We start from the raw sequence: 27804 nt of genomic DNA, 5'->3' as shown, positions 1-27804 counted from the left end.
TTGCCCGTTGCTCCCACTGTAAAGGGTGTGCAGCAAGGGCCTCCTTCAGCTGCCTGCACTGGGGTGTCTCACTGCCACCCAAGTCACCCACAGCTACTTGTGGCAGCAATGCAGGGATAGAAAATAAGGCTCACGACATACAGGAGACATGCACATGTCTGGAGAGGCAGCTGGAGGCCCGCTGGGGTATGCCAAGGTTTCTCAAGTGACGCTAGACATCTATGCGTGGGCTACTGCATTAAGTCCCCTGTCTACAACGACACCAAACACAGCGTTAAGTAGGACAGGAGAAGATAGCAGCTTATTAAGGAATTGTCATGATAAATCTAGAAGGGGATGTCCCACAGGTCTTGTTTTTCATGCTTGCAGAGGGCACTTGGACATATCAGTGATGGGGATGGGAGGCCACCAGCTGAAGCATAGTCCTGGGGGACAGCTGAGACCTGTGGGACTCGCAGCACGGGCTGGGTTGGGGCAGGAGATGGAGACACATTCCCACCTCGCAGGTGTTCACCGGGAGCTGCTGAGCCCAGCAGTGGGAGCTGCAAGAGGTACTGGAGCAAAAGCCATTCAGCACCTTGACAGCAGGGCAGGGAAGGAGTGAACGGCGTTTTTTAGCTTGCGATTCATCTGCATACGTTCATCTGAGAGGTTTTTACTGCTGCTCTGTTTTCAGCTGGAACTTCAGCAAGAGGACATGAAATTTTAGAGCAAAGGAGAAGCACTGTCAGCCTGTCTTCGAAAAACAAGTTGTTGGTTTTTGGTTTTAATAGAAGAGAGATAAGCCTGTCAAGGGAGGAGAGCCTCAACCCCCCCCACTGATGGTGGCTTCAGACATCCTTTGCCCCAAGCAGATGTCCCAAATGTGTTGGGGAGGAGAAACGTCCAGCTTCCAGGCAGAGCAAGCAGGACAAGGGCACTGCAGAGCCACCGAGATCCGCCTGTTGTGCCAGGCGGGATTTCAACCACTGCTCATGTGTAAGCCTCGTGTTTCCCATGGGTTGTAACACAGCCAAGTTCAGCTCTGGTTTGGTCTCTGGGGCAGCAGAAGTGTCCCGAATACACGTGCACTTCCACCTTGTGCCGTGCTGGTCTAGAGGTCAGCTGTCCTCCTGCCGCCCACTTAGCTCCAGTGACCTCCAAAGTGAGGACCTCGCCTGCACCCGAGTTTCCACTTAAATCCCATGAGAGACAGAAACCACACCTGTGCTCCTGTCCAATGTCCTGTGCCCCAGACACAGGTGGGCCTTCTCTCCCCGCTGTAACTGATGCTCACCATGCACGAGAAGACAAGGCCAGTTGGCTTGATGCTCAGAAGAAAATGAATCTGGAGAGCGAGCTTGTCCCCAATTACCTTTTCTGAACTTTTAAAGCTCTTCGAGCCAAACCATGACATCATCTTAATGTAACACGATGCTAAAATAAACAACACAGAATAAAAATACATAAATTAATTAAAAGATAGCTCTGAGAAATAACTTACAGCCAAAAACCAGGACAGAGCAAGGTCTTTGTGGACGCACTGAGGCAGACAAACAGCAGAGTACAGCATTCGCAAGGGGATGAAACGGAGGGAATCCACAGGAAAACGGTGTAACCAGAGAAGAGAAAGTACTGTCCAACAGCGGCAGACCTGGAAGCGGGGATTTTGCGGCTGCCCCATTGCCTCACTGGAAGCGAACAAGTACAGGGAAGGACATGGGAGGTGGTAGCACTGTAGGGTTTGAGGCCAAACAGGAGAAGATGAGAGAAGACCCAACAGAGGCAGCGCCACGGAAATGGACATACTTGTCTTTCATGTGGATAATTGTGCCCAGCTGAGCCCAAGTTGCTCCTCCCAGGTGCTGTGCACACATCCCACCTGTGAGAACCTGGCTGGAGCCCTTCTGCTCTTAATAGATAAAACAAAGGGCAGGCAAAGCCCTAGACTGGGAACAAGCAGCCCGTCAGCTAGAAACATCTCTGGCACTAAAACAACCCTCACTCAAAATGCATTTGGATTCGCATTTGTAAGGCAGTGCCACAGGATTATTGCTGCTTTTTATCTCAGGGAGGGAAAAGTGACATTTTAGACCCTGCATACTGACAAATGAGTTTTTAGCTGAGACTATGGTATCTGTACATCAAAGAAATGTATTTTGCTTTCTCTGATAAGGCAATGGCTGTCCGGAGTGAAATCTGCCCTCTTTCACCTGTCCCTGCTGCCTCAGGCACACTATGCAATACCTTATTTTAATAGGTCTCAAATGAGCGGTGAAATCCATAACCACACAGTTTAATGGCTTCTGCACTGCTGCAAAAATACTTGCATAAAAGTGTAGCTGCAAAGCCCTGTTTACGCCACTGGAGAGACACAGACGGCATTGTTTTGGCTTTCCATTTGTTGCATGACAGAAGTTAGCTCAAGAGTACCTGGGACTGAATTTGAACCTGAACCTTAAATAAACAATATTTAGTGACTCTACTAGCTACATTTTCATTTGATTCTTTCCATCTCTTCTTCCCTTTCCTCAGCTGTGTTTTGCTCTTCGGTTTTGCTGCAATTATCAAGCACTTAAAACGGTGTCTTCTACAAACCGGATGACCTCCGTCTCTCTATTTGCCACCCACAGCCCTTTAGCCCATAACTGATACAGAACCAGTAAGAAGGAAACCATTACCTACCTGGAAGGGGTTTTGCAGAAGGCACCCATGGGAGATGAAGAGGTGAGCTTTGCAAGACACTGGACCGTGCTCACGAGCTGCAGGAGAATGAGCCGGCAGCCGAGGGTGACCCCGGCCATCCTGCAGCCCCCCAGCAGAGCCAGCGGCTGGGCACGGGTCCATCGACAGCCCCAGACTGGGTGCAGTGGTGGGGCAGGTCCAGGGTCCACACAGGGGGTCTGGGCAGGAGCAGCAGGAGAGAGGGACACCTACAACATGGGTCTGAGACCCACCTGGGAAGACCCATCCACCACTGAACTGGGACGAGGCATCACTCCAGCAGGCACCAAAGCCCCCGGCTGAGCTAAACTGGGGCTGCTGGGCCCAGGGCAGGGTGGGTGGTGGCGCTGGGGGAGGCTAGGCAGGCTCATTAAGGCCTATTAGTGCTCCCAAGGCCCTGACGATGCCAGCTGTTCATTTTTGCATTAGCTTTGGCTTGTTTTTTCCCCGTCCTTTATTGAAAAAAACACCCCGCTGGTGCTCTGCGCGGGGGGTCGGTGAAGCACGGCTCCCCGCTCGGGGACGGCGCAGACAGCTGCGGTGGCTCCCCCGCCATCGCTCCCTCTCCCGCCTTTACGCTCTCACGTTTCCTGCTATCAAAGGCACGGCCAGCTGTAACAATAATACCCTGGCACGGATGAAACAATTACGGCGTGATATGCAAACACCTAAGCGGAGCAAAGTGACGCTGTGTACAGCTCAAGAGAAAGAGCATTTGAAGCTAAATTAATTTTATTTGATTTTGTTAAAGAACCGAGGGTGCTTCCCAGCTTTCAAGTGGCAACGGGAGGAGCCTGGCACGTCCCTCCATCAGAGACAGAGACGGGAAGAGCTCGCCGACCAAAGGGAAGCGAGCATATGGAATACGTTACCCATGTCCGTCATGGAAGTAAGGAGCTTTAAAGAGTTCAGAAGGAAACTAGATACATTTCCAAACAAAGAAACGCTGAAAAATTGGGGGTGAGTGACAAATGCACGGCGGGGAGGGGAAGGGAGAGGGCTCACATAGCCTTCCCTCTGCCTGAGTAAGCCTGAAGTCTTTTGAGTATGGAAGTTGTCTAAAACTGGTTAAAGATGTGCACTGAAGAGCTGAAAGATGAAACTTTAAGGCATAAATCAAGAAGGTTTTTTTTGGGGAAAAAAAAAGTAAGGGCCCAAATAACTGATTAAACTTCCTAGGTGCCCATTCTCTGGCTATTCAGACACTTGGTACTGTCGGACTGGCTTGACCCACTCTGTCCCAAACCTGGCTGTACTTGCTTGCGAGAAGACTACCGGTTAAGAAGGTTTTTGCTTGTAAAATCAAACAAAAAAGCAGAAACAATTGAAGTTTGGAAAGGAAGCTTCTGCAGCACAGACCACCACTGAGCAGTCCCAGTCCCGGTCCCCCCATAGCTCCCGATCCCAGCGGCTGCTCCTCTGCCATCGTGTGCAGCATCTTGCACACCCCCACCCATGCACACATCAAAACCTGCTTTAAAACTATCTAGCCGCAGTGCATTCACCTGCCACTGACCAAGAGGTGGCCCTCCCCTGACTGAGGTGCTCTGGGAAGAACAGGGGGGTCAGAGCAGATCACCAGCTAAATGCAGGGTGACATATAACCTGTAAGCCACAGGACGGTCACTGCTGAAGTGAACTGATCTTCCACTGCTGAACACCTCCTGCTTCTGTGGTCTTTAGCAGAAACGATGGGGCTGTCGGTGCAAATGAAAACAGAGGTCACCCAGGTGCCTGAAAAAAAAACTTCAGAAATTGAACATCAGCATCCTCTTTCTTTAAAATCCAGTGCCAGGTTTTGGGCAGCGGTCCCCTTGTCCTCGGCCAGTAGGCAGAGTGCTGGTCGGGAGATAACTGCCCCGCTTCTGCGAGCCTGCCAGGTCTGCGCTAGGCGGTGGAGAAGCACGGCACGGCACGGCAGTCCTTCTGGTTGTCCCATGCAGGCACCGGCATTAGGAACCTGCTGGCAACAGATGGCAATAAAAGCATTACAGTATTCTCCTCCACGGTCAAGAACAAAATTTAGGAAAGTGCTGTCATAAGTCTCTAGCAACTTGGCTAGACAGCTCTGGCTTGGACAAAGCGACGGCTATGTCACGTCTCAGGGTGGCTGCTCTCTCCAGCAGCGCTGGAGGCACGACAGCCTTTGGGCATCACGCTTTAATTGTAGAGTAGCCAAGCACATTTGTTTTCCTGTCTAACTCTAAATTACCATCCCATTCTTTGCCTCCTCCACCTAAGAACTTGCTAGAAATAAGATATCCTTCCTTACAAAGGAAGAAAAATGTGGTGGTTTCAAAGAGCAGTGCTAAGTCCCAGCTCCCATTTAGCTGCCTTTGCAATGGCAGGTACTGGTACAGGCTCACACTGAAATAGTTGCCCCCTTGCACAGGCTGTTTTATTCTGGATTAGCAAGTTTTCAATATTATCGTTCAGGAGTTTGCATACCTTGGATTAAAGCATTTCAAATGGCCCTCCATCATGTGCATGGTTCTAGCATGCGTGTAAAAGAGACTTTAAAAGGCTAATCAGGGCAAAAGCAAGATGAAAAAAAAAGGCAAACACATAAATTAAAAATGGAAAACAAATCAAAGGGAGACAACACTCTAAAGGGTGTGTTAGCTAGCGTCAACTCTGTGTAGCCATAAGAATTATGAACATTGTAAGATTTGAAATATATTATTATAGCCTGTTCAAAGTCCACATAGATTAGCCTTATGTAGGTTGCTGGAAGCACCCATCTCTTCCATTACGTATCCGATATGGTCAGCTGCGCTGTGGTGAAATGCTGAATTCAGCTGGTTTTGTACCAAATAGATGTAATCACTTTTTGCAGTTCTTTGCCATGAAATGGATCTGAGCTGCGGTAAGAAATGATACTGTCTCACCTCAAGCACACCCCAATGCCTGTTGGTATTTTTTTGGTGTTGCTGTCGCTTTCCCCTCCCCTCCTTACACTTTATTGATCTTTTCATTCGAGGTTTTTATTTTGTATGTTGGCAGAGGACAGGATTTCCTGGATTACACGCTCAGTTTGAAATACCTGGAAGTCCTTGTCAATGCGCATCTCAGAGCCGATCTGGTCTTTAAGGAGCAGTTAAAGTCCCATGATGTTTTCATCCAGAAGTCTTGCCACTGCTAAGCTGTCCGCTCTTTTGCTGGCGCATGTGCATATCCTGTAAAAAAACTTTAAGAAAAGGAAAAGAGCTATTTGATAACACCACAATTAATTGTATACGTTATATTGACTACTCTACCTAGATATGCCATCAGTTTCCAAACTTAGTTTCAGTCAAAACAAGAAAAAAATCCAAAGCTGTTGAAAACACCATGGTTTAACTTTCAAACGACAAATGGTGTAAAATAAGACTATTATAATGTCAGCATATTTTATTATGTAAATGATATTTTATTATGTATACTTCTATTTTTTTTAGGAGTCCGTAACCAGTACTTTAAAACAAAAATTAAGTGGGAAATAAGTGTCTGAAGCAGCAATCCCCATCTTTTACCAGTCACCCCACCAGCATCGTAGGAGTTAGTTAACTTTGTATCAGTCATCAACATCCTCTGTCTCTGGAAAAAAACATACTTTAGAATAAAAATGGCCATTTTAGATCAAAGAGGGGAGGTCTAAAATGGTTAAGATACAGCTATTATATCCTTTCACCAAGTTGACAATTTTTTTTCAGCCTGTGCTTTTGTACATTGTTTTATTGACCCATTCAGACAACAGTGAGCCTTTACACTAGTCAGGGAGCATGTATCAATATTAAAAATAATGCGTTTATTATGTTCCATCTCTTGGGAAACATGTTCCTGAGCATGAGACATTCCAGATAAATATCTGATCTGATGTTAAATACTATTGTGGACCTTCAGACTAAGTAGAGAGAGACAACTAAGAACAATTATCCTGAAAGATAAACAGACTCCCTAACGAATTATTCTAATTTGTGAAAAAAAAAGCTATACGGACTTCAGAAAGCATTCCTCACTGTATGAGAACCATTTCTAAAGCTCAGTGGTTCTTAAGACACAGCTTTCACATTTGGCTGCAATTCTCTGAGTCTTCACTATGAGACCTGGGCTATTTTAGCTCTAGGTAGTCAATACTTCAGATATGCATTTAGCATGCTTATTTTTTTGAGACAACAATTAGTGTTCTTTATTCAAGAAAATATATAAACATGCAAAAACCCTACTAACTAACTAACCTTACAAAATCACAAGTCAAAGAAATCCCCCAAGTAAGCTTACTTAGATGCCACGAAGATGCCAAAACCAAATTAGAATCATAGAATAGAATCATAGAGTCATTAAGGTTGGAAAAGACCTCTAAGATCATCGAGCCCAACTGTCAACCCAACACCACCATGCCCACTAAACCATGTCCCTAAGCGCCTCATCTACACGTCTTTTAAATACTTCCAGGGATGGTGACTCAACCACTTCCCTGGGCAGCCTGTTCCAAGGCCTGACCGCTCTTTCAGTAAAGAAATTTCTCCTAATGTCCAGTCTAAACCTCCCCTGGCGCAACTTGAGGCCATTTCCTCTCGTCCTATCACTTGTTACTTGGGAGAAGAGACCAACACCCACCTCGCTACAACCTCCTTTCAGGTAGTTAGTTGTAGAGCGTGATGAGGTCTCCCCTCAGCCTCCTCTTCTCCAGGCTAAACAACCCCAGTTCCCTCAGCCGCTCCTCATAAGACTTGTGCTCCAGGCCCTTCACCAGCTTCGTTGCCCTTCTCTGGACATGTTCCAGCACCTCCATGTCCTTCTTGTCGTGAGGGGCCCAAAACTGAACACAGGATTCGAGGTGCGGCCTCACCAGTGCCGAGTACAGGGGCACGATCACCTCCCTGCTCCTGCTGGCCACACTATTTCTGATACAGGCCAGGATGCCGTTGGCCTTCTTGGCCACCTGGGCACACTGCCGGCTCATGTTCAGCCGGTTGTCAACCAGCACCTCCAGATCCTTTTCCTCTGGGCAGCTTTCCAGCCACTCTTCCCCAAGCCTGTAGCGTTGCCTGGGGTTGTTGTGGCCCAAGTGCAGGACCTGGCACTTGGCCTTGTTGAACCTCATACAGTTGGCCTCGGTCCATCGATCCAGCCTGTCCAGGTCCCTCTTCAGAGCCTTCCTACCCTCGAGCAGATCAACACTCCCGCCCAGCTTGGTGTTGCCTGCAAACTTACTGAGGGAGCACTCGATCCCCTCGTCCAGATCATTGATAAAGTTATTGAACAGGACCGGCCCCAGTACTGAGCCCTGGGGAACACCGCTCGTGACCGGCCGCCAACTGGATTTAACTCCGTTGACCACAGCTCTCTGGGCTCGGCCGTCCAGCCAGTTTTTTACCCAGCGAAGAGTGTACCTGTCTAGGCCGTGAGCCGCCAGCTTCTCTAGGAGAATGCCGTGGGAGAGAATTAAACTAAAGCATCTTACGTGGTGCCTCAGAAGTTCCCGTATATTCCACTGGTGGGGTTATGCTGCCACCTATTGTGAAGATAAACTTAAGAGACTCATTTCATTTTGCTAGGCGACACATTTGCAAGAATTTCCGCTTGTCTTTCTCTTTTTTTTATTAACTTTCTTCCTAAATATCTGCTCCCGATCATTGCTGGAGACAGGATGCAGGCATAGCTGTTCTTTCAGCCTGTCCAAATGCAGCTGTTCATACATTTTGATCTCCCATCTACGCCAATGTGCAGCAATGTACAGAACTCGACTGTCTCAGCTGTTAGCTCAAAGGCTGGATCAAAACGAGCACCCTGTTTCTCTACCCTGGTCAGCAGCCGAGGCAGAGGCAGCACGCTCTCCCCGCAGTAACGCTTTGAGATGTGTGTTTCCTTCCTCCCTTGTCAGAGGAGCACAGGACTGTATGTTCGTACCTGGATCCTGTCCACGTGACTGAGACAGCACTTGAACTCCAGTATAAACTCAGGACTACGCGTTTAGGACACCTCTTCTTCCCCACAAGCACAAGTGCAGTTCACATACCCTTTATATATATTGTACTCAATTCTAGCAGCCGTAGTTACCAGCCCTGAGCAGGAAGCACTATTGCCTAAAGCTGCTTTTTTGTGTGCACGGAATTGAGGCAACCTTATTTCAGGAGAGCAGCCGCAGGAGGCCCAGGTCAGCACCCCTCTAGAGGCAGCCATGAGCAAAACTGAAACAAATTACGACGGTACTTCCATCTCTCTACAACTAGAGTAGCTTGGCACCGGTCGAGTTTCGCAGTTCTCATTGTACCTTTCTGCACCTTCTACTTTCCATCTACCTTGGCATGACATATATGCCCTCTGCTCCTTCACCTCTTCAGGAGTATCAGCTAAGTCGAGGTCTAGGCATTAGGCCACCATTGCCATCCTAAGGTCGCTTAGCTGGGAAAATGAGGCCATCTGTTCACTCATAAGCAAGCAGTGTGCATCATCGCATTCCCTTATGCTCTCATCTTTCCATCCTCTCCATGCCCAACTCATTGTTCATTTTGTCTCCCAGCTTTAGGAACCGAACAGTTTGTACAAACAACAGGTTTCTATCTACAGCAGCACTGCGGCAGCGCAATACTTGGGAGTCACTCCTGGACAGCTTGGAGAGCTGCTCAGGCCAACCAGCTAGTGGGATTTTCTCATTTATCTTTAGGGCATCCAACTGTTCCCAAGCCACTCAGTCGGACAGAGAATCTCTCTCTTGAACTGCAGTTGTAGTTGAACCTGATCACCCATATAGTAGTGGCGTAGCCAAAGAGGACAGCTAGGTATGAGTGCTGTTAGATCTGTTAGGTCTCCAGCAAAACAAACATCAGAAGAACGAGGCATTTTATACTGTTTGCTGTGCCAAAGGGTATGCATTTTTAAATCAATAGATTCAACCAGGATCTGCTAAAGTCAGGGTTGCTTGCAGCATGCACAGATGGCGTCAGTCAGGCAAACGAGAGTATCAGCAACTCAGATGGCACAGTAAGTAGCAGATTTAATTTTCAGAGTAATATGATAATTCACAAATTCCTTGGACAGGTGTATGCACTCTCTTGTGTCCAGGGAGGGGACACAAGACACGTGCAGAAATGGAAGCTGTATGGTGATGTCTTCATGACACCTGGGTTTCAATTCCCCCCCATTGTTATGGGAGTTGCCTGAAGAGGCTGGGTTCACTGGCAACTTTGACCCTCTCATCACATTAGTTGGTTTCTCAGGAAGTCAGTTGTTCTGGGTAGTAAGCTGGGATGAAGATCTAAGACAGTCTCTGGTCCTCAGCTCTGTAGATAAGCTGCTGCTAAGCAGCAGGCATTAGAAGCACTGTCTACACAGTGAAGTGAGGTGACAGAGCAATTAGTACCCTTCCCTTTCTCAGTACTACCCAAGCACATTCGGGTACTACATTCGTGTCAGACCCTTCAGCTGTAATCTGCACATTTCCAAGCTTCCCTACTCCCGGCGACTCCTGTTGTCCTTCCATCTATTTTAGGAGATAGAAGATCTCACTTTCCAGTTACTACATGCCTAGCACGCACATTATGTGCACTGCAGTCAAAAAAAGCATGTTTAAACTGGGTTTTCGCCCGAATCCAGGAGCCATCAGAATATAACATAAGCTTAACTGTTCTGAAAGAGCTTAGGTCAAAGTCCTAGGTCTATCACACAAGGTCATCCTCTTTCTCCCGAGAGATCTATCTATCTTAAGGAAGTTTAAATCAAGAGACAGTATCATGACTTCAGACACGAGACTGACCTTACCTTAGGTCAAATACTCTCAGCTTTGTCTTAGAAGGGACAGATTGCAACCAAAATGGTAGCTTGCCAAAACCTTCCGCGATCCCATCCCTACACCCAGAGGCAGTGCATCACACTTACTTCATTGTTCTCGGTGATAAAGGACAGTACTTGCACACAGATACTTTTTTTCTTTTTTTTATTGCTGTTAATTCAAGGAAAAAGGTTGCATAAAATCCAATCTCTTCTAGAAATATAAGTGACCTTTCCAGTACATTTCAAATATCAAAGTATATGGTAAACATACAAATAAAGAGAAGGTAACATACCTCCTATTTACAGTACAGTATTTTAAATCATAAAATAAGTTCCATAAAGTACAACTGGCAGGTAATTCACAATACAAGTCCATTCGTGGTTTAACACCCTCACTTCAACTCAAACGCAGTTCATTCATTTCAAGTGGTCCAAAAATACCCAGATCAAATAAAAATTTTAATCAAAATAATTTTCATTTACTACTTAAACTTTTTTTTTTTAAATTAAAGCTTTCATCTACCTCCCTCCCCATTCCCCCCCTCCAAGAAAAAAGTTTCAAAATGTACACTGGTGCTATAAATATAAATGCTACCTATGAAGAAATGTAGTAATCAAGCTTTTTTTCTTCAAGTTTTTTGTTTGTTTAGCAATTTATTAGACGGTGAACGAAAGATTGATTTTATTTCATCCCTCTACTGGACACCAGGTCTCATTTTAAGAAAAAACATTTCTGCCATGAACTGTGAGGAATGCCAAACCCTATGGATATACAGTGGTAGTTGTTCATCGGTGTTGAATGCAGCAGTCAAAAAATACACTCATCTTCCAGATAACCTCAGTGCACTTTAGGAAATCAAATATTACCTGGAAGCAATTTAGTACATATATTGGCTTTTAAAAATAAAATAAAAAATACAGCAGCATTAAACTTACTTACTCATGATACTGACATGATTAATACCATCTTAACACTCATTTCAGTCTTTCACATTATACCGTAATTACGCATAGTGGTAACTTGTTATAAAATAGTGACTTTGCTATTTGGTAGACAGGTTCTAATACTAATACCTGACTATTTTGTAGAAAACCATAGCTTTTGTTCAGTTTGAAATAAAACATTTACATTCTAAGTACAATGCAACACTGTAATAGTTTAGGAAAAAAATATTCAATCAAGTAATGTTCATTCTGTGTTGACACGATGTAGAATAGCTTTAAAAAAGGAAAAAATGCTGTCAACTTTCATTACAAATGCAAACACACTGAGTACAACATTCATACCATTTTTTTCACTTTTGTTGCTGAACATACAGGCTAAAAAGCTACAATGGAAGAAAAATCCGTCAATTTAAGCTCGTTCGTTTTTCTAAATCTGTTCCAGTCCACACAGTTTCAGCCCCTTCCTGCTCTACGTATTTTTATTTGGGACTCTCAAGAGCTGTGTATATGTATTATTATCAGATATAGTACACATACAGTATTGTGTGTTCCTTTGGACTCTCCTAATAGGATGTTTGAACATCTCCCCTCAATTCATGAGCATTAATTTAGAGTATGGGCAGGGTCTGTATGAACTGCTAAACACTCATGCAAGTCCAACGACTCCACGTGGACAAACAGGGAAAGAAAATAAAACAGCAGCATAAGGAGAACAGGGAGGGAGGGAAGAAGATTGTGGTGGGGAACATGACCAAGTTTCTTCTTTCATCATATGGCTGCTCCACCAGTGATGTCAGAGGTCAGAGGACTTTTTTTTTTTTAAAAAATGCAGTAAACATTGCACATGTCTCAAGTCTTCAGTGCAAAAGCATGGTTCGAATGCTCTTTTTGATTGTTTGGCTGTGTGTTTGAATTACATGCATTACGCAAGCCTTTTGTAGAACCAGGAGGAGACCAGGGGCTCAGCTTTCTTCTTTTGTATGGAACAGAGGTGCAAAAGCAATGAAAAATTCCAAAAGAATATAGAACCGGGAATGTCCCAAAACACAAGACCAACCCCCCCCCTCCCACACACACCTTCCCCCAATTTCCCAAGCTTCAGTTTAAGTAGGCAATGTTTACTTGTTTCAGTCTGCAGAATCCAAGGTATCATTGGAAGGGGGAGGGGGAGGTGCGTATCTCAGTCTGTAAGTGCCTAAAACAGGAAAGAGAACTACTAAGTCACTGCTCACAATTAAAATGGATTACAAAACCACTACAAGGTATCAAAATGGACATGCTCTTCAAAAGGCACTATCATCCTCCAGTCCTTTTAAAGTACGTCCTAAGATTTTATACTATTTTCTTGCATCTGCTTGCTAAAACTGTAAGTTTAAAAAAGATATAGACCGTAGATATAGGACTTTACCTTTACTGGAAAAATGCAAAGAAAAGACAACCCCCATTAAGGTTCGTCTTTCCTGTTCCAGTCCAACCAAACAAGTAAAGTCAGCATGGGCATAGGCCAAGAATCAAAGATAGTTTATTCTCTATGCAAACACTGCGTTTTCTCCATTATTCTCGATGGAGAGAGAAATGGCATATAAGACTGAAGCCATTCCTTTGATTTTTAACTCCAATTGTTTTCTGCCTTTTTGCTGCAACTTGTCTGAAAACTTAAAGCATGTTTCATTTATGTATTGCATGATGGGGCACCGAAGGATGGCTGATTGTGCAAAGGTAAGCTTTAGAAAAGTTAAATTATCAAATGGCCGGTCTGTTGGTTTTTTTTAAATTCTCACAAGCTTTAAGAATCCAAGTTCGTATCATAGACAGTACTTGATATCTTTCACTTTTTGCCAATGAATTCTCTCCAAAAAAAACACTGAACAGGAATAGAACAATTGAAACAACATGCAAGTCTCAACACAATGCCAAAAACAAACCAGTGGAAAAAAAATGACAATTTAGGACTGATATAGTCTGACTTCCCAGCTCTGAATCATACCCATTTTCAACTTCACGCTGTGAACCCTGTTCCCTTGCACTGTTCTACAAAATTTTCAGGCAGAGATAAGATACTTTGCAGTTTTAGAGCAGGTCACTAGTGCACAACCATGTACACAAAACATACACACGCACGCACACCTTTCTGCAAGACCAGAAACAGCACATTCAGAAAGGTAAAGAGAATCTGCTAAACTCAAAAGCAAGTCCGCTGGGAGTTATCATGATTACCTTGTTGACTGGCCTCCATGGATGACTGCTTACAGTCCTGCGCATAGTGTCCACTTACACCACAATTGTAACATGAAACGTTCCCATTCTTCTTGGGTCCCGACCCATTTGTGTTGGCAACTACGTTAGGTGCTGGATATACAGGATAGAACCTCCCAAAACCTGCCATCTGCTGCATACCATAGTTGGCTTGGCTCCCCATCACTGGGTCATGCATAAGCCCGTTTGCATATGGAGACTGAGGCAGGAAGAAAGGAAGTTGTGTTCCATTGCTTTGATGTGCTTGATTGAGGTAGCTGCCATTGCAAAGTGATGGCAGAGTGAAGAAAGATGGAACTCTGTAGACTTGTCCATGAAGTGGATTATGATAAAAATAGCTATTAATCTGAAGGCTTCCATTGGTCCCACAGCTACACCTACGTCCGCAAGAACCACAAGGACCAGATCCCAACTGCTGCGGAGGTAACATTGTCCCGTTAGTGTTGTTATTTCCAACAGCGTTTATGTAGGATGTGCTGTCACTCTGTGCAGTGCTGTGTGTTAAAGCAGGGCTCGGGCTAGGGGCAGGGCCTGGCGTATGTGTAGGTATTGCAGGAGGAACAGTGGACTGGACCTGACCAACACCTAAACCAGCTGACTGAGGTGGTGAGGAAGTCGCTACAGTGTTTAGCACATTTGTATTCTGGTTGGGCAACACACTGGTAGCATGAGGACTGCCTGGCAAAGCGTATGAAGCTGGTGGAGGTGGCGGTGCTGCTGTGGAGAGGCCAGCTGCTGGAAGAACTACCTTTAGATTGGTAGGCTGAGGGATTGCTCCTGGGTTTCCCTCAATGTGAGGCACCATTTGATTCAGTCCTACCACCTGGGATGCAGGTTTTGTGATGGGATCTGTAGTAGGAACTGGGGATCCTGGGAAACTACCTGGATTGTGGACTGGGATAAAGGCAGTATTTGGTGATCCAATACTTAAGTTTCCTGTCGGCTGCTGCGGTCCATTAACTGTGCAACTTTCCGATGATCCCTGTGGAGAGGGCATTTTCAATCTATGTATTGCCAAATGCAAAGCAGGGCTACCAGGCTGGACAGAATGTGGAAGGAAAGTGGATGGGACTGGCAAAGGGGAAGCCATCAGCTCAAGGCGTTTCTCAGGTTCACCAGAGGTCACTGGGCCCATTCCACCAGGAGGTGAATTTGCAGACTCTCTCACCGGCGAGACAGCAACAGGCGTGGTAACAAGCATTCCCATTGTTTTACCATCTGCAGATATGGGTGGCGGGACAACTGCTTCAGGCTTTTGGGCAGCGCTGTGCATCACACAGTGTAAGGCAGGCATGAAGGAAATATGCTGAAACTTTGCATTCAAAGGATCTTCTGAAAGGTTTCCATTTTCATTATTCACTGAAGAGATCTGAGCAGACGATTTGTTCATATTTGATGAACCGACAGCACTGTAGCCTGTAAACCTGGTTGTATTTTGATTCCCAGAGTCCTCAGAATTGCTGTCTGTATCTGTGGAGACAAAAGCATTTGTCAGAGTCAGAAGAACGAATCTGAAACAATATAGTCATGTCCTAGACTCATTTACTCACATAAAACTTCCTAAGTTTGATGATGCAAATGATAGTTATCTCTTCCCAATAAGAATAACTTTGAGATTATTTTCATTCATTCAAGTCAAGCTAGGTCAATCTCCATCACTTGCCTATATCAAACTGCCCAACTAGCTACTGTGTCTTTGACTTGTGTACATCTGCAAATGGGAAGAGTAGGACACAGACTGAATTAGGAATTTGCATCCACCTAGAAAGACATTAACAGAGCTTACTGAAATTTGCAAGGAGTGGCAAATTAAACTGTCAACACAAAAAGAAGGACCTCTCAGACACATAACTCCATCTAAAACCGGTCCCTTTCATGCCAAAGTTTTTCCCATTACTGTACTGCTGAAATTTCTCAAAAGAGCTATGCCACTGAGGTCAGAAAATTACTATATGTATGTAGTAATCTAAAACTCAATGGTATTTAAAGAGTCCTGCTATTTGCTAGTCTTCAAACCGTCCAGTCACGAAACCCACAAAGCAAAATGTGTTCTGTGGCTAGCTCAGAGATAAAAGCAGCTAATAAAACTGAGAAACCAATTAAAATTAATACAAGAAAGAGATTAGTCTAGGAATAAAGACGTTCATGCATGCTATCCATAAATACCACCTCTGTCTTTTTCTTCTTCACTATCAAAGCTTTCCCTCCCATCATGTCGTGGACTAGAAGGAGAACTGTAACTTTCAGATGATGTTTCTCCACATGTGTCATGACCAGATCCAGCGTCCAAATTCAGATCTAAAAATAAAAATTGGCATTTTTATTTTTAATCTCAGTATATGGAAGTGAGGATATTTTGGTTTGCTCACATCTCATACTAATTCAGATTTTTGTTTGTTCCTACTTAATTGCATCTGTCCCCTATATTCCCAACATTTCCACTTCTGCAGTAAGGACTGGTCTTGTCCCTAAATTTGCGATGACCAAATCCTTGGTGTTAAAGAAGGTGACACTGAAAATTGATATTTATGCAGAGTAGTGAAAAGAATGATCATCCTTAATACATTTTGTGATGCTTATACCAGATTGTATTACAATAATAATTTCCTCTGAATGGTAGCAATCAAATGTTTCCATCCAAAGAGATGCAATACTCCTTGGTCATACCAGCAAAGGCAGAAAGCTAACTCAGCGGGAAACATCAAAATAGCACACCTTTTTACAATTAACTCTTCTGGAACAGGCTTTAAGGAAACTATATCAACAAAACCTGTTTAAAGAAAAAGAGCTGAATTAAAAAAGTGTAAAATTGTTTTCTAAATTCCGAATGGGATCATGGGAAACTCATTTGCTGGAGACCAGCTTTCAGAGTGGATTTAGATCCTATTAGTGGAGTCAAGTAGGTAGCTAGTATGCTCTGGCTTTCAAGTTCAGCCTCAGAGGTGAAGGAGCAAGACAGATTCACCCCCTCTCAGAACGTATGCCAGACACTAGCTTCAAGGAAACACCAACCCCCCAAACCTCGGTTGGCTAAACTCCAGGACAAAAATTAGAACACTATTATTTATTTTATTAATTCTAACAAACTATTATTTTATTTATAAATTATTAATTCATTTATTATTGCTATTGCAAGTATAACAGGTTAGGATAAGTCATCAAAAAGCTGCCTTAACACTTTAATTCTTGAAATAATTTCCTGGATTAAGCCTGTAACTGGTCAAATTATTTTAACAAGTGTTTTGAATATCTAATATAACCTGGAGCAGCAGTGTCAACCTCACATCACTGAAAGCAAGAGTCTAAAGTGCTAGTCACAAAGTATCAAGTCTTCAAAGTTACAAGTGTAACTAACTGACGACTCAGAAAAGCTAAAAACAGGGAGGAAAAAATGGAAGAAAACGTGATGCAGTTAAGAGTTACTAACTCAAAATAGCACATTTCAAACCAAGCCTGGATATGTAAAGCTAGGCAGAGATTCAGACTGCAACATGAAATTTTTTCTTTAGATTATGTCTCCAACAGGGTATCTCAAAAGACATTTTGATGTTTGTACACAAATGCACAGGCAGAAAGCTCATCTCTGAATAGGACTTAATTGCTTCCAGCCTCTGTTATTCTTGGCCTTAACTAGCCAACAGTATCAGACAGGCAGTTTCACATCTGTAGAGTAGTGGGTAGTGAGCGGACAGAACTCTTATAGCAAAGCATTCCCTATTTAACTTTGCACTACATCACACAAAATTGCACCACCTCTTACAGTTCTTGTCAGTTCACAAAAGCTTAGTGCGTTTTGCCTGACGAGAACAGTAATCAATCAGAAATGTATGCAGCAAAGCTGTCCGGTAGAGGATATTTTCTGCTTGTACAGCCCTTAGCTATAACTTTCTAAAATTGTCCTGGTTTTGGTAAGTTTGTGAACTGTGAATTCTTAAAGTTTTAGTCCAATACTGTTCGTAGAAGGCAACAAAAATTGCCCATAAAACACACGACAATAATTCAGAATGGGATCCAGTGAGAAGTGGTGAGAAGAAAGAATGAAAGTTTAATCAAGACTGTACCCCAAGAGCAACAGCAAGACAAGGCACTTTGTAAGAGTCCTTTCAACACTTATGCCAATTAGGTGGTATAGAAAAATGCAAATTCTTTGTCAACTTTCTGTCATGAGAACTAAGTATAAGAGAGGCAAGGCAGCAACTGATATTGGGGGCTTAGAAAACATCAAGATGGCAAAGTCAATGGGTAAAGTAGCCCTTCAGAAATTTGTAAGAAAGCTTGGAGACTCAATTTACTAAGGAACACAAATATAATTTTGTCTTATAACTGACTGATGTACACAAGTCTTGGCCTAGACACTAGATTTTGCTGGATCACCCAAACTTGAAAACCCTGTTAGGGCAGCATACACAGTTGTGGTTCAGTAGTCACTTGGTTTACTCCACAGTTTACCAATGGTTCGCACCAGAGGGTTTTTATACAGGTTCCTCATGGGCCATTCCACAACAGCTGAAGAAACTAGTGAACTGCAAAGAGAACACTGATGATGAGATGCTGGACCTCCACACACTCAACTGCTAAATTTCATATAGAAGCAGCCCAGCATTAACTGTTTCTGCAACTACCACTCCATATAAGGCAACTTATGGAGACTTTACTAGTATTTTTCCAGTTATGCATGAAAAGAGACATACCCTAAGCAACTGTATACAGAAGACTGAGTCTAGCATGTTCTATACAGCAAGTCAAAACACAGACTAGAGAGCCAACATGCTGACTTGCACCAAAACAGATTTCAGACTTGTGATTTCCCCTTTACTGCAGAACAATAAATAAATCAGCAAAGCTGGAAATTCTATTTCTTACAAACGGCTTGGGAAAAAACATCTTACCTTTTGCTGTCCCTGTACGGATGTGCTGTGATGCTGCAACTCTAACTCCATTAGTCCTGTTACTCAACCGGCAGTCAGTTTTCTTCACTTTCTCCCTGTGTAAATAATTTTCATCGTTTTTTTTCCAAATACATGGGCACAAATAACCAACCATGAATGAACATATAATACCACTGTAAACAAAGGCAGTGACTCCAGGCCAGAAATGTATATTTAATAGCTATAACAACAAATGTAGATAATAAACAAATAGGTATAGGCTGTTAGTGCAACACACCAGGAACTAAACTGCAAGTAGTGTTACTAAACACTACGAATAAAGATCTAAAAAAGAAAACACACAAAAAAAGAAATGGTGCAGCTGATTCTGAAGTCGTCTCTGAAAGCTGATGGGTGTAATGCAGCCATACACCAGACTAGCATAAAAGCATCTGGCTACAGAGTAATAAAATGACAGAAAGTCAACTTGGAAGTAGGCAGAGTATTAGATAAGAGTGGAAATGTTTTCACTTCCTCACAGTGCAGTTTTGTGTAGCCCACAGGAAGTTCTGAATCCCTCTGATGTGCAAATTATCTTCAATAAAATATTTCAGCAAGTTACCACCCACTGTGTAACGTTAAAGGTTGCTGTCAATCCTTATTTGAATTTCAGTGTTTTCTGGACAGCTTTACACCTTTTAACTTTCAAATAAATATAAAGGGAAAAAAGGCAATTCAGTATCAGTTAAGAAGCTACTTCTGGTCCTTCATCTTTTTGCTAAATGACAACTGATATTTTGAGAAATGAATGCATACAATTACATTCTATGTTTCAAGTTACTTCTTTTAAGAAGATAAAATAAGGATTTTTATGTAGCCTGGCTTCACACTATGCCAGCTCTTGTTCCACAATAGCAAAACACAGCACCTTATTGATTGTAGACTCCGTTTATCAGAGTGACTGCATTACACTTTGTTTCTGGATTACTGGTTATATTGGAAACCTACTTTTCCAGCTGTGGCTTTCCTTTCTTCTTGCTTACTGTAGACAGACTTCGTTTTTCTGCTGTATGCTAGACAGAATATACAAAGACGCCAGTCAAACAACAGAATTTGTATCACAAAAACCAACAAAAAAACCCTCTTCTAGACAGATAGGTCCGTGAGTCCAAGACTAGTGCACTCACAGGTGCTATAACCATACAAACAACTACTTGTATGGTCCATCCAGGCCTTTAGAATAATGCATCTTGTCTTGTGTTTATGCCATTATCTGCAAAACACTCAGCAAATTACTACTTGCAAATATTCCAAAGATATCAATCAAATTATTGTTTGCATGCTGTCTTTCCTCTTGAGGATAAAAACAAATGTGTTTCATCACATACCCGCTAAAAAGGCTAATCACAAGGCTTACAGAATTTATTGATTTGGAATTATTTGATGGTTGGGGGGTGGGAAGTACATGTGGCAAATTATTTTTACATGGCGACAAAGCAGGTACCCAGCCTTAAACAGGAGGTTGCTGCTAAACTAAACTCTAGAACACAACCTACAAGCACATAAGAAAAAACACAGCATCTGCATAATTCTTTAAGTATACTATTACTAGCTGCTAGTAATATCTCGTATTTTGGCAAAGCAGTAAAATTTATGAAAACTCAGAAATAATCTCTGTCCAAATATGCTGTATTTGGACATCCTTTAAATAGGAAGTAGCTTTTCCTCTACTTTAGTATATTAATTTTTTTTTGCCTCAAGCTTGCAATATTTCAAGCTTTGATGCAGTCTACCATTTAATCTTTAGAAGCAAACCTCAATTCACTACCCTGCTTTGTGAAATAAGGAAACTGTTTTTATTTGGCTTGCTATTCCCCACATAATAATCAATAGCCAAATTCTCCATGTAGAATAAGACTAATATTAAGCAAGTCTAACATTCAAGGTTTTTCAGATGTAATCAGTAAGCAACCTTCCTTCCCCCAATTTCAGTAGATGATTTTATTTATAATTATTCTTCCCAACTATACTCACACCAAAATTGACCATTGAAGAGCCACAAATCTCACAAGAAGTGTATATGCATCTAGCTATTAACTTTTTTCAACAAAGATTAATACTTAAGTTACTTAGGTAATGCAGATACGATAGAAAGAATATGTTTAACCTGTTGTCCCTACTGTAGCATTAACATGGTTTAGTTATTAATACAGCTTCTAGTTTGTTCCTTGCAGTAAGACAGAAATTCCCCAGGAGTTCTGAAATTCTCTCTGATGACAATATGTTACAGTAACAGGAAAGTGTCTGATTAGAAATGAATATTAGACTTCTCTGATTACTTATATCCTACTGGGAAATTTTATTTATAAATTCATACAGAAAATATGCAACTTTATGAGACAGTGGTAAGTAATTATAAAGGTTTTTCTAATAAAGGCAAGTCAGTAGCAACTTGTACTTCGACACTTATTTGTACAATTTTAGCAGGCCTCTTCATCTTTTAAGCTAAATCTAATCATATGTAGTGGACAGTCTTCTCAAGTGTCTCAGAATATTGCTTTAAAGAAAAAACAGCAACACACCTGGTCAAGTAGGTTTGTACAGTGCTCTGGGTGCTGCTGGACAATACAGCTTTTTCTTCTCCAGTCTACTACCCCATTTTGCTCAGAGTGCTGTATGTTAAGGCTATCCAGTGAAGAACATTTTGCACTGCTAGTGCTGCTGAAAGGAAAAAACAAAAGTTATGCCGATGTGAACAAACTTGCAGGCTTTCCTACCAACATACGTATTTTTGCATTGTGTTGGGAAACTGCGGTATTTTCCTTTCAGAAAACCCTAGAAATTCTCCAAAGATTTAAAAGATGTAAATTACAGGAGTTCTTGTGCTCTAAAGTTATACTAATGATCTAAGCATAATTGGAGTTCCTTTTTCCATTTGTCTACTATAATTTGACGCAAAATTCAGAACAACAGAATTTGTAGAAAACAGTACTTGAGAGAAGAGTTTCTATGGATATTTCTGCACACAAAGTCTTTTTGTTTGCTTTTTTCATACCAGACGGGGGAAATTTTCCAGACAGAAGTGTACTCTGAATTCATCTTCTTTCTTATCATTAATGACAAAGCTGGATTACTTTGTAATCCCTATTTCAGAATTCATGAGACATTTAAGAAAAGGAACGCATGGCTACTTACAGATCATACTGCAGCTGTGTTTGCTTGATTTTCAAAATAGTCATCTTGCTTTATATTTTTACCTTCAGGATTGCTAGTTTTGAGTAGTGCTTGGAAACCAGGATTGCTAGTTTTGAGTAGTGCTGGGAAACCAGGATTGCTAGTTTTGAATAGTGCTGGGAAAGGGGAGTTGCATATGGCATTTACTGTGGACCTTATAATACCTTCCACTGAAGCTTCTCTTAACAGCAGCAGTCAGAAGCAATATTTAACTAGGTCTGAGAGCACTGGTCAACAAAGACTGCTGGAAAAACAGTCAGGGTTCTGACAGAGTCAGTAGGGCACATGGACCTATAAACTTTTCATTTATTGTACAAAACCATGCCCTACTATTGACAGGATGCCAAAAAAAAAAAAAAGAAAAAAAAAGAGTTAACACTTTTAAATTCTTATCAAAACACTTATGCTGATAATTGAAAGTGCCTTTTAATTCAGGGCTATTGGCAAGCTGCTTCATGAAGGTTACTGCAATATGAAATGTTACTCGGTTCCCATGATGGCAGAAATCTAGCTCACTCCAAAGCACAAGACATGCTGAAGTTCCAGTAGCTACTTACCAAATACCTCTGGAAATAAGTGCTCAAACTACTTAAAAGATGTACGATAGAATATTAAAAAAACAGTTTAAGAAAATGGTGAGAACCCAAAAACGTCCCAAAATACAGACATGAACCCAGGACTGCAGAGAGATAAGCAAGGTCACTTTGGAAACTTCTGCCGAATGGAGTTAAGTAAATCCGCTGCCAAATTTGCAGGCATTTCATGTAAGCTGTGATACTACTAGATTTTTTATTTCGTATGTCCGATCTCATTCCTACCAGTAAATTTTTGGACCTTTTAAACAGTAAGGCTGCCATACTGAATAAAAAAAAAAGGTAGACAGATGTAATGTACAAATTTTCCTAAAATGTACCAATGCTATCTGAGATGAACTGCTCTTGACTCTAGACAGTTTTATACATATTTAAAAGAGAAGAGTTTCATTCAGTGCCATTTCTTCAGAACCCATAAATAGCAGGCACAGATTTTAAGAAGACAGACACATAACATGAACAGACCTCTAGCAGTCAAGTAGTAAACACATTTTCCCCTCTTAAATAAACAGAAAATAATAGCTAGCAAAAGGAGTTTCTATCACGGAAGTTTGTGGAAAGGCCTGTCCCTGCCTTTCCTACCTGAAAGATATACCCTAAACTACAGTCAGCTTTAATATTCTTTATTATATGATGAATAAGAAGACGACAATTTTTTTTATTAGTAACTATATGCTAGTAAGTTTGGATCCCGCTCTTACGACTTCATATTAGACTGTATATCCACTCGTCTAATCAGAGATTTTGTCAGGATGACATTCTCTTCTTGAAGAGATGTAAGTCGAGAGTAAGTAGGAGGGTCAAAACACAAAACAGAAACAAACCACTAAGTTGTCCAATTGGTAATTTCACAAGAATCTCGTCTGTTAAAGATCTCTGAACTCTAACCAACATTGTTTTGTGCTATGTTTATATTCCAATTATTGTAATTCAGGTAATTTTCCCCCTCTGAGATAAATACATTTCACAGATAAACCAACATGGAACACAGCTGTAAACCACAATAAATTTTGTATCCATTTTTTCTCTTAATGTACTTGAAGTATTGCACAACTATGTGCAAACATATCCAAAGTTTCTGGTCAAAATATATTAATGGGTGAATTTACATGACATACTTCATATACCTGAAAGCATTTTATATATGCTACTTTAACATGGTTAAGAAATGCTTCCACTTAAAATGGATGTAAACCAGCAAGTTATACATGCTTTTGATACTAAGCAAAGGAAAGAATGGACTACTTTCTCCTATAAAGTCACCTTTGAAGCTACTGAAGAAACACTTAAAATCAACAGCACTGGAAATTTTCAGTATATGCATGCGTGTGTGTGCACATGGGAAAAATACATGCAACACAAATTTATGTTACTCAGCTTATAAACAAGAATCCAAACATCAACTCAAGTAGTGAAGATACACAAAATTTGGGAAAAAAGAGAATTCCAAAATGACCTAGACCTACAGATTTAGGAATAGGATCTTTTGAAATATTCTTCTAATACAGATTAAGTTAATAACACCCCCCAAAAAAAAAAAAACCAAAACAAGAACACCCCACCCCAACCAAAAAACCCACAAACAAGCTTTAATCTAGAAGGAAACACATACTCTCAAAGCACTAACAAATGAAGTTCAGAAATGTAGCATGGTCACATTACATCCTAGTACCTACTTGGCAACAGGACTTTTTCCATTATGTTTCTTGTGAACTGCTGTGTGTTGCATTACATCTGGAAAAAAATAAACAAAGCATAATTTCAATAGCAATTCCTATTTCTTCTTTTAGATCAACCCAACAAATTCATCTTTCCATCGCTACCAGACACTTAGCAGAAGATATCTCCGTTAAATAGGCTAGGCTTAATTTACAGTGCTGAAAGTAACAGATGTTGCATAGAGGACAGATCAGTTTGTACAGACAGTATAATCAAGACTCTTTACCTTCCATTTCACAGAAGAATGAAAAATAGGAAAAATAGGAACTATAACAACTGTTTATGTTTGCTCACCTCTGTATTTAATCATAAGGACTAAATGCGTGACTGAATATCACCCAGTATGAAAGGATGGAGAGAGAAGAAAGGATTCAGTCAGAAAAGTACAGAATTTTGTAATTTCTTCCGAACTGCTAAAATTAATCTCAAAACTATGTCACACATTCTGAATAGTGAATGAAGACAAATCTTACACAGAAGTATTGCATTCTGAACCTCAAAATTCACTATGCAAGTAAAGCTTTACAAATTACATTTGACATAAAAAGAGATACTACCTCAAACAAGAAACAAGAACTTTAGAGTCATGGTCTACCCTTTTCTTTAACGCAACCATTAAATTTTAACAAAAGCAACTTTTCTTAATTCCAACTGTTGATGATCTTAGCCTTCTTGGTAGCTATCATTTTGCTTGAACTTCTCTCAATGCTACATAAGTCCAAATTATGATTTGAAAAAAAAAAAACAAATTAAAAAAAAAAAAATCACTATTTTTAAACTTCTGGTAGCACTTCACTAAAATGGCACAAAAGATGTTCTGAAATGCATTCATAGTTTCATCAGGTGAACAGATTTTTTTTTTAAGGACAGTATATAAAACACTATTTGAGCAACTTCCAAATATATTGTAAATTTACTTGGTGCATTCTGAACTCTAAAGAAGAATATGGTAATGATTTTTTTAAATAAGAAAAAGCTGTCTGAACTGCATATGTGGATTACAGATTGCACGTAAGATCAACCGCAAGCTTCTTATTAGTTATTGATGTGTAACAGGATAAGAGTGCTGTCATTCTGTGAAAGCTAGTGTAAGAGTTCAGCAGTCCATGTTCACCTATCAGTCCCATTTCTCATCCTTTCCATGTACCAGAAGCTTATACTTGTTTGCTACTGAAAACAATGCAAAACCGGCTTGCTTTTCCCTTCAGAATGAAATTACTGACCAGCCACTAGGCTGCTGCTTCCACATGTGAACTGTTTTTGAGGTATTTGGAAAACACCAGCTTTCAGACTGTAATCAATACTCACTACAGTCCCACACAGTCCTTATTAACAGTCCAGAGTATAAAAGTAGGTTAAGAATAAGAACAGGAAAACTTGAACATCCTTTCTGTGTAAAACTAGAAGCTAGACAAATTTGGCACATTTAATGCAAAACAGTCTGCAACTCTTTAAATGCTGCACTCAACTTCTAACCCTGGTAACTGAAGAATAGGTAAAGACATGAAAAGCTACAAACAATCTTGGCTCAAGTAAATTGTAAAGTGTATCTTCCTGGTTGCTCAACACAGCTGTGAACTTCTGCCTCTGAGCTGTCTATGAACACTCCCACTCTTTGGATTATACAGCCACCTCCTAAGGAAACTGCTGAAAGTATACAGAAATTCTTCATTCACATAGCAGATTTCATTCAAATCTCTCAGCTTTGTACCAATGAAGAATCAGTCAACTGGATGATTTCCAGAACTGAGTGTGGTAAAATTTCTCAGAGAAGAACCACCTTTGAATACACAACTACCTTCCTCCTGACTTGAAGCTTCTGAACTGTCCTCCTTGAAGTGTTCTGGTGCCTTAACCGTCTTCAAAGAGGGTTGTAAGTTACCTGCAGAGAATAAAGTTCACGTAGTAACTTTATAGATCTTGAACAACTAGACAGTTCCTGAATGCTTGCACTAAACTGGAAGCTAGGGAAATGGAAGACTGAACTTACTGGTTTGCATGTGGCAGTAATTTGAAAATTGTCTCCTTCAAGGCAGGCCATCTCCAAGAGTAAAGGCTCTATGGAGATACTTTTATTTTGAAGAAAAGAGTGTGCAAAACAATTTTAAAGCTATGGTGCAATTTCAAAAGGTTGGGATTGCAATTATAGTACTAAAAATATTCCTATTATCCTGCACTTCAGATTTTTCTATAATCTTTTTTGTGTTACAGCAGGAAATGGGAGGAGACTAACAGTAGTTACTAGAATTCTTTGCAAGTTACACTCCTCCATTGTCAACTCATTCACCTGCCAAAAGAGACCTAATTTGGGCTAAAGTCTTCTAGTGTCCTTAACACAGTCTTCACACGCAATTTTTGCCATTTTATGCCAGACGGGATGGAAAAAAAAGTGGCAATAATATTTACAGTTTCGTTGCAGAAATACCACTGCCATGCTCTAAAAAAGAACTAATCTTGGTAATGAATCTACCTCTAGCAGGTCTACTCTTTCCCTCTCAAAAAGTTCCAAGTTAGTGCAGGTAAAAGCATCTGAAAGCTGTTGCTTAGGAGCTTGAAACATTGATAGGACAATCCTTCTGAATATTGTCTGCATTGAACATACTAAGCTCCCAGAGATCATGCTCTAAATAAAGTCCGTTGGAATCAAAAGTCTTCTCCAGCCTGAAAATGTGTCTGAAATAACTGACGTTATGAACCAGGAGGGACCTAATTGATTTCCTCCTTAATGGAACCATGGCGGCATAATTACACTTACTGAATATATTACTCAGTGTGAGATCCCAACTATTGTTAAACGTATAAAGACCCTTCACTGAACATAGAATTTATTTCCACATAGGTTTTACTAAAACCACACCTTTCAGAAAGAGTGAATAATTTTGTATTTCCGTGAAGAGACATTTTTATCCCCAACTCTAAGTAGCAACTGAAGACCAATTTAAGCCACAACTGCTTTGTCTGCCAATTAATTTTGCATATCCGTTTGAGAACTATGATGAGATTTTTCTTAAAAGATACGCTTCCCCCCCTCCCCTCACACTGTCATCACATTCAAAATATGCCACCACGGGCTAACTTGCAATTGCAAGTATTAGCAGGATTTCAGGAATCCCTAACAGGAAACCTAGAAAAACACAGAGGCCATCTGTGGTGAGCTACCCCAGACAAGTCATCCAGTCCCGCTTCTCAAAAGAAAAAACAACTATGCTGAGATGTATCGCACAATTTGTCTTCAGCAAACCTTTTCTTAATATCTAACTCAATGTCAGGGACATGAACCACACCAATGGGCTTTGCAACCTCTTCCCCTGCCCTCCGAAGGGCTTCACCCACCTTTGTCCAAGATCCAATCTGAAACAGTGCAGTTTTGCAATTTTGGGTGAAACTGCTGCGAAAAGAACTGGCAGAGGCCTCATCCAGGGCCTCTATCCTTTGGCTTAGGAGCCACATTTGAGCTCAGGCCCTTGCCTGGGGTGCACTGCAGCCATGCCCATGCCTGGGCACGTACCTTGCTGATCCTGACCTACTGACTTGTTTTTCTGCCTTGACCTCAGACCTGCCTCACTGCTTTGGACTTGTCTGGTAATCACCAGATTCTTGCCTGACCCTGGTCCTAATCTTCCTCATAGCAAGTTAAACCCAGTGCTTTCTGTCTCATCCATCAGAGAGAACCGATCATCCTCTTTACATTATGACTCTCAGGTATTTGAAGACTTAAGCCATCTTCCCTT

General features: G+C 41.5%; 1 protein-coding gene across 4 annotated transcripts in view; it reads right to left on the bottom strand.

Annotated features, from left to right (window-relative positions):
- Positions 1-11744: 11744 nt before the first annotated feature.
- Positions 11745-27804, bottom strand: part of ZCCHC2 (zinc finger CCHC-type containing 2) — a 40144-nt gene continuing 24084 nt past the window's right edge. Inside the window, exons 7-14 of one of the 4 annotated variants that reach the window (XM_075142537.1) lie at positions 25872-25955; positions 24031-24088; positions 21110-21248; positions 19536-19600; positions 18549-18643; positions 15829-15957; positions 13621-15129; positions 11745-12598 (exon numbers count right to left, since the gene is read on the bottom strand). In XM_075142537.1, the coding sequence (XP_074998638.1) occupies positions 12531-12598; positions 13621-15129; positions 15829-15957; positions 18549-18643; positions 19536-19600; positions 21110-21248; positions 24031-24088; positions 25872-25955 (2147 nt within the window). In that variant the 3' untranslated portion in view covers positions 11745-12530. The remainder of the gene's footprint in view (positions 12599-13620; positions 15130-15828; positions 15958-18548; positions 18644-19535; positions 19601-21109; positions 21249-24030; positions 24089-25871; positions 25956-27804) is intronic. The other 3 variants (XM_075142538.1, XM_075142539.1, XM_075142540.1) reach the window with 3 other exon arrangements.

The sequence above is a fragment of the Calonectris borealis genome, chromosome 2 (genome assembly GCF_964195595.1).
Source record: "Calonectris borealis chromosome 2, bCalBor7.hap1.2, whole genome shotgun sequence".
In the NCBI taxonomy this organism is placed as follows: domain Eukaryota; kingdom Metazoa; phylum Chordata; class Aves; order Procellariiformes; family Procellariidae; genus Calonectris; species Calonectris borealis.
The sequence above is the reverse complement of the archived record's forward strand: the minus strand, read 5'-3'. Positions and strand labels throughout refer to the sequence as shown.